Below are 12,490 nucleotides of genomic sequence, written 5' to 3' on the forward strand. Positions count from 1 at the left end.
AAGCAGCTCCGCTGCTCCCAGGGGATTTGGTGGATGAGGGATCGGTGTTTCCGGGAAAGATAACTCATACCCCAAAAGGTGGGTGTGGTAACGAGTGCTCCCCACGTGTGGCGGCAGAGGGGGCAGTGGGGAGGTCACGACCCTGTAGGAGGGCTCCCTTGTCCTGGGATCAGGTGGCGGGGTGGCCCTGGACGGAGATTCGGAGGCCTGCCTCGCTACTTACTGCCAATGTTTCGAGGGTTCGAGGCCAGACGTGGCTGGCCTTGCTCTGGGCTCAAGGTCACGTGGCCAGGATGTCGGCATCCCGACTCCTGGCAGATGCCTGTCTCCAGAGCCGATATGTGGGCATCAGTCGCCGCCGTCCAGGGAGGCTCAGGGAGGCGGCCCCGGGCCCCACAGAGCCCCGCTGGCCCTGGCCCTGTGCCCAGCCTCCCCAGCTGGTGTCTCCCATGTTTACAGAGGTGCTGCCACTGCTGCCTGCTGGGGAAAGCGGCCCAGGCCCAGGGCCAGAGCTGCGAGTACAGCCTCATGGTGGGCTACCAGTGCGGCCTGGTGTTCCGCGCCTGCTGCGTGAAGGGCCAGGAGACGGCGGACTTCGTGCCCGGGGACGTTGTGGACCTCCGGGAAACAGGTGCGTCCCCTCCCCTCCCCTCCTGGGCCGCGTGTGGGGTTTCCAGGATGTGTGTGGAGCCCGTTTATCTCCCGATACCACATCCTGGATTCCAGTGCAGATCAAGAACGTCTAAAAGAAGGGGGCGGGCATCTGTACAGAACAGGTGCAGACTTTAAAAACCATTTATTTACTGAAAGTCAGGGACACAGAGAAACCCCTCATGTACTGGTTCACTTCCCAACTGCCTGCAAGAGCCAAGGCCGGGCCAGGCGGAAGCCGGGAGCTGGAAACTGCCCAGGTCTCCTGATGGGCGGCAGGGCCCCGACTGCCTCCCAGGGTCTCATTAGCAGGAAGCTGGAATTGCTAGCAGAGCAGGGACTTAAACCCATGGGACACAGACAACGTCTTAACGCACACCCCCTCCAAATAGCTTCTGGTTGCCGATCCCTTAATAGTAGAATGTGACAGCTAGTCCGTCCCATTTACGTAGGACCAGGTTCTGCAGTACTGAGAGACAGCCCCAAGTCCCCTGGAGGAGGTGGTGGGATTTGGGTACCCGTGGGGGTCCTGGATGCCGGAGAGCACTGATCGGGTCTGGCTCCTGTAACTGAGGGGCTGGCAGGTTCCGGGACTGCAGGGCAGGCTGGCCCTGGGGAGAGCTGCGGTCTCAGCTGGAGGGTTCCCTCCCTGGGTGGCACGGGGAGGGGGGGGGTTGTCACTTTGTTTTCTCGTAAGGCCTTTGATTGGCTGGGGCCCACCAGGTTGTGGAGGGCCATCCGCTGGACTCAGGGTCCACCGGCTTCATTATTAACCTCTTCTCAATCACACCTTCCCAGAGTGTGGCCGGTGTCATGGTGTGGCCAGTTAAACTGCCGCCTGCAGTGCCGGCATCCCACGTGAGTGCCAGTTTGAGTCTCAGCTGCTCCACTTCTGATCCAGCTCCCTGCAAATGCACCTGGGAAAGCAGCGGGAGATGGTCCAAGTGCCTGGGCTTCTGCCACCCACGTGGGAGACCCAGATGGAGTTCTGGGCTCCTGGTTTCAGCCTGGCCCAGCCCCAGCCATTGCAGCCATTTGGGGAATGAACCAGCAGATGGAAGACCTCTCTCTCTCTTTCTCTCTCTTTCTCTCTCTTTCTCTCTGTGTGTGTCAGTCTGCATTTCAAATAAATTTTTAAAAAAACTTGCCTTCTTCCAAAAGTATCCACAAGGCACTTCAAAAAAAAGTTCAAAACAGGACACTTGAAAAAAAAAAAAAAAAAAGCCAAATCTTTAAATTAAAATAAATACCTTCCCAGCCACACCCAGACGGGTGTCTGAGCAGATGTCTGGGAACCGCGGCCCGGCCAAGTGCACATTTGACATTTGCCATCGTGCACGGCGCAAGGCCACACGTTCCTGGCACAGCCAAGGGCCGGTGTTGGAGCCTCACCTGGGACCTGCTGGCCTGGGGTGAGACGAGGGCTCGGGGTTCAGGATCAGACAAGTCTGCGTTCGTGTCTCGTCCTGACGTGGCCCTTGGGGCTCAGTGCCCTCATCTGTGGGGTGGGCATCGGCTTCCTGGGATGAGCACATGGAGGTGGGTCCCAGGTGTTTGGTGTGCCACCTGGCTTCACAGTGCCACACCTGGTGACTTCAGCCTGTCCCCGGCAGCCCTGGGGCAGTGTGGGTGGCTGGCCTTGCTCTGGCCTCAAGGTCATGTGGCCAGGACTTTGGCCTCCTGACTCCTGGCAGATGCCTATCTCCAGAGCTGAATGTAGGTATAAGTCCTTAATAATGGGCTCTGCCCCTTCTTCTTCTTCTTCTTCTTCTTCTTCTTCTTTTTTTTTTTTTTTTTTTTTTTTGACAGGCAGAGTGGACAGTGAGAGAGAGAGAGAGAAAGGTCTTCCTTTGCCGTTGGTTCACCCTCGAACACTGATCCGAAGCCAGGAGCCAGGTGCTTATCCTGGTCTCCCATGGGGTGCAGGGCCCAAGCACCTGGGCCATCCTCCACTGCACTCCCGGGCCACAGCAGAGAGCCGGCCTGGAAGAGGGGCAACCGGGACAGAAACCGGCGCCCCGACTGGGACCAGAACCCGGTGTGCCGGCGCCGCTAGGTGGAGGATTAGCCTAGTGAGCCGCGGCGCCGGCCTCTGCCCCTTCTAATAGTAGACACCGCCTTAGCCAATGGGAGCGTGACCCCGAGAGCTCCCAGCGGGGCACCCACCTGTTCTGCTTCTCTGTCCCCTGGAGCACTGGGCTTGGCTGAGCTACGTGGGCCAGGGGAGCTGACTCCTGTGCCGTAATGAGACTACCCTGGAAAAATGCAGCAGTCTCTGCCCAAGCTTGCTTGTGCTTTGGGGCTGGTTCCTGCCCGAGTTTCCTCTCCCTCGCGCTAAAAAAAAAAAAAAAAAAGAAAGAAAGAAAGAAAGAAAAAACCGGTGAATTCCCACCCCTGGCTCAGTCTGGCTCAGCCCTGGCTGTCACTGGCGTTCGGGGAGTGAACCGGTGAATGGGCGCCCTCCCCATGTCTGTCTGTCTCTGTCTCTCTAATAAATAAATTTTAAGAATTTTAACAAGAAGGGGTTGAAGGGAAGGGCTCTCACAGCTGTCGCTCAAGCCGCCCATTCTGCGGTCGTGGGAGCCCTGGGGCCTTGGGCTCCTGTGTGGTCTTTGATATTCAGAACCTGGGACAGTCAGGACCACATCCCACCTCCTCCCCAGACTTGGGACGCAGATGACATTCTCGCTGCATCCCACCAGAGTCCTTCCCCTGTGCCTCCAGGGAGGACATCCTGGCTTGTGGCTGGCTTGTGGCTGGCTTGTGGCTGGCTTGTGGCTCACTGGGTTCCGGCCTCAGGCCTTCTCTGGGGCTCCAGATGTTTTTTCTTCCTGGCTTTTATCCGCTTCCACCCCTGCCCCAGGCTCTCCTCCAAGACTCCCTCCTCCCCAGGACTTCCCGAACTCCTCCTCTTCCTCCTCCCCCACGCACAGTCTCCTCCCTTCCACTAACCTTCATCCAGGGCTACTGTGTGCCACCCAGAAGTGCCACGGACAGGGCTGGCTGTGATGGGGTCAGTTGGTGGCCACGGCCCAGCCGTCACTTTAACAAGCCCCTGCAGTGCGTGCTGCCCTGGGACGGAGGGCTGGCCTCGGGGTACGAGGAGGCCGGGACTGCGTTTGTGGAAACATCTGAGTCATGTGAATTCTGTAGCAGTGCTTGGCGGAGTGAGCCCGCGAGGCTGCTGTGCCACGCGCTGTCGTCATAGCTCTGGGAATCCCACCCACCGTTAGGAGTGGCAGTCTTTTTTTTTTTTTTTTTTTTTTAAAGATTGATTTATGGGGCCCGGTGCTGTGGCATAGCAGCATAGTGCGTGCAGGACCAGCATCACATATGGGCACCGGTTCGAGTCCCATCTGGTTCGAGTCCCGGCTGCTCCACTTCCGATCCAGCTCCCTGCTGACGTGCCTGGGAAAGCAGTGGAGGATGGCCCAAGTGCTCGGGCCCCTGCACCTGCGTGGTGACCTGGAAGAAGCTGCGGGCTTTGGATCTGCCCAGCTCTGGCCATTGCGGCCATTTGGGGAGTGAACCAGCTGTTGGAAGACCTTTCTTTCTGTAACTCTGCCTTTCAAATAAGTGGGTAAATCTTCAACAACAACAGTAACAACAAAAGATTTGTTTGAGAGACAGAGAGGTCTTCCATCCACTGGTTCACTTCTGGAATGGCCACAATGAGCAGCGTTAGGCCTGTCCAAAGCCAGGAGCCAGGAGCTTCCTCTGGGTCTCCCACATGGGTGCAGGGCCCAAGCTCTTGGGCTGTCTTCCACGGCTTTCCTAGGCACGTCAGCAGGGAGCGGGATTGGAAGTGGAGCAGCCGGGTCTTGAACCGTCACCCATATGAGATGCGGGTACCTCAGGCGGAGGCCCAGCCTACCACGCCACAGGCGCTGGTCTCTGTCATTCTGTTCTTAGACGGGTAAAGCTGATCCCCTGCTGTTTTAAAGACTTAAACTGGGCATTACCACCCGAAATGGACTAGACGTGAACACAGCTGGTTTTCCCTGCAATGAGATGGGAGATGACCAACGTCTGGTTTCTCCCTCCTCAGCTAAGGTCTCTGAGCCGGAGGAAGAGCAAGAAGACCCCTACCTGAATGACCGCTGCCGAGGTGAGACCCGGGATCTCCCGTGAGCCACCTGGTGGTCGCCGAACCTGAAGGGAAGTCAGCATTGACCCTGGCCTCTGCCCTCCAGGGAGGTGGTGGGCCGGTGGGAAGGGGCCGTGCAGTGGAGCTGGCAGGGAAGGCTCTCCCAGGGCATTGTCCGCCTGGACACTGCCAGGTCCCGGACCTGTGGACACAGGCTGGGCCGCACGCCTAGGGGAGCCCCTCGGGGGGGCCGCTGGGTCTCGGGAGCTCCACCAGGTGCGGCGGACACTGTGCGCTTGCCTCCCGGGGAGACATTTGCAGATTTCAAGTGAGCAGGGCCTTGCAGGTTTGCTTTCCATTGCGTGTCTGGACCGCAGGTCTGCCCCCCCCCCCCCCGGGGGGGCTCACCCAGCCTGCCTAAGCCCGCTGAGTCACAACATGCTATGGGCAGTGACGGGGTGGGGGGAGGGGCCCAGAACCCCAGAAGGCCTCCAGTCCTCCCTGGGGGAGGGGAGAGCCCGTGTGCATGGGAGGGTGCAGACCCACAGCAGCCAGGCCGCAGGCGGGCAGCGGGGGAGGGGAGAGGCAGTGGTGAGCTCTGGTCTCCTGGCCTGGGCCTGCTGGAGGCTGGGTGTCCCCATGATGGCTGCACCTCGTGTACTCTGGCTGCCCTGGAGGGAGTGTGTCCAGGGGTGGGGAGAGGTGCTAGGGCCCCTCCCCCCCCCGGGGGGGAGACTGGGCAGGAGGCAGCTGAGGTGGCAGCAGGGCCCGCCCTGGAGTTTAGGGGGGCGGATGGGGCTGCGCGGGGCCCAGGCAGAAGCTGCTGGCGGACAGCTCACCGTCCCCTGCCTGGTCTCTTAGGCGCCCCACTGGTGGGGGGGGCCGGAAGCAGGAGCCCCCAGGGTGCCCAGAGCCAGACCCTGGGGTCTCCCGTGTCCAGTCCGGCCGGGCTCACGGCCGCTCTGCCTGCAGGCGGTGGACCCTGTAAGCAGCAGTGCCGCGACACCGGGGAGGAGGTGGTCTGCTCGTGCTTCGTGGGCTACCAGCTGATGGCCGACGGAGTTTCCTGCGAAGGTAAAGGCTGGGGTGGGGCCTGCGCGGAGGACCGCCCTGCGCTGCTCTCTGGCGCCCCCTGGAGTTGGCCGGGAGCGGGAACAGCCGCGTGGGGCGCGGAGGCGCGGGAGAAGTGCCCGGGAGGGCCCGGAGCTTCGCAGGGGAACCGGCTGTTGGGGCCGCAGCGCCTCCCGGGGCGTGCTGGGCCCCCGCTCGCCGGTCCTCCCGCGCTGACCCCTGTGTCTCACAGACGTGAACGAGTGCATCACCGGCGGCCACCATTGCCAGCTTGGAGAATCCTGCATCAACACCGTGGGCTCCTTCCGCTGTCAGCGCGACAGCAGCTGTGGCACTGGCTACGAGCTCACGGACGACAATAAGTGCAAAGGTACAGCCCGCACTGGGGCGTAGCGGGGCCGAGGTGGGGGGCGGGTGGACGCTGCCCCTTGCATCTGCAGGCGGGCCGGGCCGTACTGGGCCCAGTGCTTGGGGCACTGGGACTGAGAAGTCCCGAGGCTGGCGGTTTGGGCAGCAGGTGTAGGAGGTGGGCAGGTGTGCACCTGGCCGGCCAGCGCCTTCCCTTCACAGGGGCAGGTTGGCGTTTCTGAAAAGGATCAGATTCTGTAGAAACAAGGCTAAGGGCAAATTTCGGGTGCTCATGCATGTGCCGTCTGCAAAATAAAAATGAATAAAATAGCTTTGTGCAACAACTGGCATCTGTCTGAATCCAGGCTTCCTTGAAGTTCAAACCATATCCCCTTCCGCTACATAAAGACCGTCGCTGCTGGCCGCCGGCCGAGCCAGAGGCGTGACCTGGCAGGGGAGGCTCCGCCCAGGCTCTTCCAGAACCTGGTTCTCCGAGGATGGCCTTGGGCCTTTCCCGAGGACAAAGTGGTTTGGCTAAAAGCGTGGACCGTTGGATTCTGGGGGTGACTCCAAAGCGAGGCGCCCCCTTCCCTGGTCTTGTCCTCTGCACTCTGGCTGGGCCGGCGTGACCCTGAGGGCCTGGTGGCCCGGCCGGCCGAGCGTCTGTGCTCTGACAGCCTTTGGCCTTGAGCTTCAAGGAAGCCTTGGCATGACCTGCCGACTGCTGGTGCTTGGGGTACCGGGGCGGCGCAGGGTGCAGAGGTTCGCAGCGGCTGTGTTTATTGCCATTGAGTTAATTGTTTGTGAGCTAAACTAAACATGCACTTAGCCTGAATGAAGAACACATACGTGTGCCAGGAGCACACACACAGCAGACAGTTCGCCTGGGAAGAGGCTTGGGGGAAGCGGGGCAGTCAGCCCTTTGAGGGGAGCGAGCAGAGTGTGGGGCGTCTCTGCTGCAGTTTCGGGAGGCAGTGGGGTGATGAGCGTTAGGGAAGGGCTTTCTTGTGATGTTGAAGTGTTGTCAAATGCCTGGCACTACTCTCGCTAACCATCTCCTTTTTTTATGATGTACCAGATATTGACGAGTGTGAGAGTGGTATTCATAACTGCCTCCCCGATTTTATCTGTCAGAATACTCTGGGATCCTTCCGCTGCAGACCCAAGCTACAGTGCAAGAGTGGCTTTATACAAGATGCTCTAGGCAGCTGTATTGGTAAGACACGCTGCCGCCAGGGCGCCCCGGGCTCCGCCGGCGGGGTACGGCGTCCGCCGCTCCGCTCCGGGGCCTCTGTCCGTGCGGGGGCAGCCGGCAGGTAGTTCAGGCCTTGTGGGCCGTGTGGGCTGTGTCAGGTGCTCGAATCTGCCGCGGTGTGAAAGTACCCAGGGACAACAAACAAGTGAACAAGTGGGAGACACTGTTCCCAGAAATCTTTGTTTACAAAAACGGATGGCACGGTTTGGATGCTGGAGTTGGAGATGCCCGGTTCTGAGCCGAATGGACCAGCCACATTTACTCTTAACCCCTGGTATACGGGCTCGAGCAGGTGCCAGCAAGATGACCGCCGCGGCTCCCTGCCCCAGCTTGTAGTCGGCTGGACGGCGTTCTGGAGAGACTCTTGGCAGTGGGCTTCAGAGAGACCAGGGGAGAAGAGCGGGAGCCAGGGCCCCGGGGTGGGGACTGGGGAGCCAGCGTTCTCTGGGGACAGAGTCCGAGTTTTGCCAGATGAAGGCGTCCGGGACGTGGCTGGTGGTGATGGTCACACAGCTGTGAGACCGTACCCGGTGCCCTGGAGCTGTGCCCTTACAGACGGGCAGGACGGCCAGGTTGACGTGACGCGCATTTCACCACGATAAAAACGAGAGCTCTGTGTTGGTCTCGGGGAGGACTGGTGGGAAAGGAGAGAAAGTGCCAGGTGGACTGAGTGGAAATGGGGGGTCACAGCGCACCGCTCACGCTGGGGGAGGACAGCGCGGGACGGGGCCCACGGCACCTGTGCGGGAATGTGGCAGGCGAGCCGTCCAGGCGAGCCGTCCGGCTCTGCCGCACCTGCCTCCGAGCCCCTCCCTCAGCCTTGCCTTGCCTTGCCCTCTGCGTGGCAGAAGCTTCGGTCCTGCCTCTGGCTCTGGGCCCTGAGCGCCGCCAGTCGGAGCCCACCCCCCTGGGTGGCTGCCGCCCGCTCCCCTCTAGAGGCCGAAGCTTTGTCTGATTTTGTCAGCTTCTCTCAGAAAAGCCGCACTGACCTTGCGTTTGAGAGGGAATTGAAGGCCTCGGCTGGGCTGCCAGCTGGCCCCTCGCCAGCCTCCTGTGAGCTGCGCGGTCAGCGCTCAGCACCGGGGGCCCCTGAGCAGGGCGGGCGCTGCTCAGACTTGCCGGTGGCTTAGGGGGCTCCGCCGAGGAGGCTGGCAGCTGTTGGGGCTGGAAACCCTGACTCACGGCACAGTCAGTCCCGCTTCCCACAAAGAACCTTGGCAAGTCTGAACGTGGTCCCGATCTCCCCGCTGCTGTGGGGAGGAACGGCTCGGCACTCGTCCCCCCACCCCCACCCCACCCCGGATCTGGGGCCCTTGGAGCCAGGCTGCCGGAGCTCTGGCTGGCTTCCCTGGGGTCCTCACCGAACCCTCAGCTCTCAGGCTCCTCCAGCTCAGCCTGCTGTGGGGGGGGGGGGGGGTCTCAGTCCTCAGACCGAGTGCCGCGTCCTTCGCTTGGCAAAGTGCTTTTGTGTCTCTGGCTGAGCACGGGCAGCGCCAGAGAGCTCGAGCAGATGCGCGTTAGGGAGAAGCCGTCAGGATTTCTAGCACCAGGAGAAACTTGTCTTTTAGTTCCACTTCTCTGGGACGTCTTGGAAGTGCCCTTGAACTTCCTGTTGAGAGACGGGCAGACCCGGCGTGAGCGTAGGACTGCGCTCCCGCGCCTTTTGGTGCTTGTGGAGGCCGGACTGCTCGGGCTTTTTCCTTCTCCTTTCCTGTCTTTAAGCCCACTTGGCGGTGTAGTAGACGTCTGGTGTCAGCACTTTGAAGTTGTCTTTAGCGAAATGATTGACTGCATCGGCAAGAATGACTGTCAGGAGAGAGCGCCAGGTGTTGCCAAAATCCGGCTTCCCAGGCCCCAGAGCCTCTCCCGGGCAGCGGGGCTTGGGACCAGAGGCCTCCTCCCTGGGGTAAACCTGGAATTTTCCGGAACCTTGCGCTGTGCTCACCCAGGGCCTTGCGGCTGTCGTGTCTTCCTCAAGTTCTGTTTTTTCCTCTTTCTCTGAGTCCCCTCCCCCAGCCCCTGGCCGCCTCCTTAGGAGGGGGAGGGGCTGGGCCTTGGGAGGCTCCCACCACATCTGGACTCTGCCCCAGGGAGGAAGCGTGGGGTGGCTGGGTCCCCAGCAGCTGGGACTGCCCAGGTCCTCCCCACAAGGCCCCTAAGAGGGAGCGGCTATGCAGTGCCTTCCTGGGACTCGTCGATCTCCATGTGGTCGCCCTCGCATTCATTCATTTGCTCACTCATTAATTCAGCCACTGGTTTCCTAGTCCTGGATGGGGTGTGCAGCTCCCTCTTCAGTATCTCGGGGGGTGGGGACACACCATCCCCCACATCCCACGGAACAGTGTGGGAATCGTGGAACCTGAGAGGCGCGCTTGCCTTGCTGGCGGCTGTGAGACAGCCCCTCAGCTCCTTCCAAACGCACACAGCAGCACAGAGCGATCCCCCAAGGTGGCTTTGCAGGGCCTGGGTCCTTGCAGGAGACCACGCCTGGCCAGAGCCCAGTCTGCGCGTGGGACGCGGCTCTCGGTTATCCCTGGCTCGCGCTCGGTCCTTGCGTGCCCATCAGAGGTTAACACCGCGCAGTCACCACATCAGGGCGTGTCTGGGCGAGACAAGAGACCGCTGGGCAGTGACCTCAGAGAACCCAGAGTGGGGTCTCCGGGGAGGTGGTGCTCAGAGGGCCACAGGGGCCGGGTGTCCCTGGAGGCAGGTGCCTGAGTGGCCGGTGCAGGAGCTGCTGACGCGTTGGGGCTGCGAGGCAGACTGGCCTGGTGAGGCTGGGGGGCAGGTGGGGCCCCGAGCCCCGCTGGGGCCTGTGTGCCGCACAGAGGGGACCCTCACCTCCGTCTCCTTGGCTCTGTGCCGGGGAGCCTGTGTGGGTTTGGTGCAGCAAGAGGTGGAGCTGTCGGGGCAGGAAGGGGGCAGAGGCGTGCCTGAGGCCCAGTGTGCTGGGGACGACGTGGCGGGCAGCCAGTTGCCTGGTCTGGGGGAGGGGACTGCAGTTTCTCACTTGTGGCCTTGCACAGAGCAGGGCAGGGCTCTTGGAAGTTCCAGCCGGCGGCTTCCGGCCCGAGCTCCGTGGCTTACCACACTGCCTCCGTCTTCCCCGTTGTAGATATCAATGAGTGCTTAAGTATCAGTGCCCCGTGCCCCGTGGGGCAGACGTGCATCAACACGGAGGGCTCCTACACGTGCCAGAAGAACGTGCCCAACTGTGGCCGTGGCTACCACCTCAACGACGAGGGGACGCGCTGCGTGGGTGGGTACCCAGTCAGAAATCAGTCCGCGCTCCGCTCTCCTGTCCGCTTCCAGCACACACACGCATGCACACACCCGACACGCGCACATGCATGCACACATGTGCACACGCAACACAGACATGCACACCTGTGCAAACACCAGATACACGCACATGCACGTGCGCACACACACGCACGTGCACACAAATGCACGCACACACGCACCTCGGAGCAGGAGCGCTGATCCCACACTGAGGCCTCTCCTTGTGTCTGCCCAGCCTGTCACGGACCCCTGGGCCCAGGCCTTCCCCGCGTCCCAGCCCGCGCCAGCTTCCCCAGCCTCCTCTCTGTCCAGTCTGTCCTGAGCCCGGAGCGCTCTCCTGCCTCCCGCTCACGGCGCTCAGCAGCTCCCCTTGTGGCAGGGGCAGCCACTGCTTCTCGCTCAGTCCTGAGCTGGCCGCCACTTCACAGAGCCCAGGCCACACCAGCGCGGCCCCTTCTGCTCTGTGTGTGGCGCTCTTATTCCCATGGTGTGGGGTGGCAGTGGACTCCCCCTGCTCTTACACCCCAGCCCGCCCTGCTGCCTGCTGGGGAAGGGGTCTGCCCCATGCCCATGGCTCCCGGCATCTCCCCGCCATCACCCTTAGCAAGGGTCTGTGCTGGCCAGCCCAGGCCTGGGTGGGTGGGGTCCCAGGACGGGCCCAGCCCATAGTGGGTGCCCCGGGATAATGAAGAGGTGTCGCCTTGTCAGCGGACGCTGCGGCGGCTCCTCGGGGCGGGCCCCGCGCTGACTGTCTCTTAACCTCTTTCTCCTCACCAAGACGTGGACGAGTGCGCGCCGCCCTCCGAGCCCTGTGGCCAGGGGCACCGCTGTGTGAACTCCCCCGGCAGCTTCCGCTGTGAGTGCCAGCCCGGCTACTACTTCGACGGCATCAGCAGGACATGCGTGGGTACGTGGTGTCCTCGCGGGCCCAGGGCAGCCGAGGGACACCTGCAGTGACACTGTCTGGTGCTTGTTTCGGAGACTCCCAGGTGCAGGGTCCCAGAGAGAAGACCTGAGTCAGGAGACCCCCGTTCTAGCTCGGGCTGCACAGCTGCCCCCGGCAAGGCTCTCCCAGCCGTGAGCTCGTCCCCCACCTAGAGAGCGGGTGTCCTGCATGCCCCAGGGTCTCCAAGTGTGGCCAGGGCCACAGATGCCAGAAGTGTGAGTGATGTCCCCAAGATTCACGGTGACCTCAGGGCCAGAGATGTCCCATGAGCCCAGGCTGACCGCTAACGGGCTCAGCCCCGGCAGCAGGCACCTGCCAGCGCCGCCACAGCGTGCTAAGGAGTGGCCGGCACCTGCTCCCCATGGCTGACTGTGCCACCTCTCAGTGGTCCCTCCTGGTAGCGCTGGGCGGAGGCTAGCCCAGTGGGCGGGCATGCCGGGTGTGGCTTCTGCTCCTGGCAGCTTGCCATGTCCAGGTCCAGCAGGCGGGAGGTGGGGGGAGAAAGACCGAACAGCTGCCGTTGCTATGGAAACGTGTCCCTGAGCCGCCCGTCCCCATTGCAGACATCAACGAGTGCCAGCGCTACCCCGGGCGCCTGTGTGGCCACAAGTGTGAGAACACTCCGGGCTCCTACCACTGCAGCTGCTCCACGGGCTTCCGGCTCTCCGTGGACCGCCGGTCATGTGAAGGTGAGGGGAGGCCCCTCGTCCACGCCACCCCCCGCTGGGAGAGCCCCCTCTCGCAGACCCGGGACGTGTGTTGGGAGGCCTGCCCTCCAAGACCCTGGGAGCCAAGGGGTGTGGGAGTGTGGCTGCGAGCGTGCAGCCCCCTTCACTGTGGCTCTGGGGAC

The 12,490-nt window shown here is 62.2% G+C and overlaps 1 protein-coding gene across 4 annotated transcripts in view; it reads left to right on the forward strand.

Annotated features, from left to right (window-relative positions):
• Positions 1 to 12,490, forward strand: part of FBLN1 (fibulin 1) — a 74,664-nt gene that overhangs the window by 18,568 nt on the left and 43,606 nt on the right. For 2 of the 4 annotated variants that reach the window (XM_051840583.3, XM_051840584.3), the window contains exons 4-11: positions 460 to 631; positions 4,700 to 4,759; positions 5,711 to 5,812; positions 6,042 to 6,179; positions 7,236 to 7,373; positions 10,528 to 10,671; positions 11,473 to 11,601; positions 12,204 to 12,329. In XM_051840583.3, coding sequence (XP_051696543.1) covers positions 460 to 631; positions 4,700 to 4,759; positions 5,711 to 5,812; positions 6,042 to 6,179; positions 7,236 to 7,373; positions 10,528 to 10,671; positions 11,473 to 11,601; positions 12,204 to 12,329 — 1,009 coding nt within the window. The remainder of the gene's footprint in view (positions 1 to 459; positions 632 to 4,699; positions 4,760 to 5,710; positions 5,813 to 6,041; positions 6,180 to 7,235; positions 7,374 to 10,527; positions 10,672 to 11,472; positions 11,602 to 12,203; positions 12,330 to 12,490) is intronic. The other 2 variants (XM_089307737.1, XM_089307738.1) reach the window with 1 other exon arrangement.

This window comes from Oryctolagus cuniculus, chromosome 11, assembly GCF_051225735.1.
Source record: "Oryctolagus cuniculus isolate XC-2025 breed Fujian yellow rabbit chromosome 11, ASM5122573v1, whole genome shotgun sequence".
In the NCBI taxonomy this organism is placed as follows: Eukaryota; Metazoa; Chordata; class Mammalia; order Lagomorpha; family Leporidae; genus Oryctolagus; species Oryctolagus cuniculus.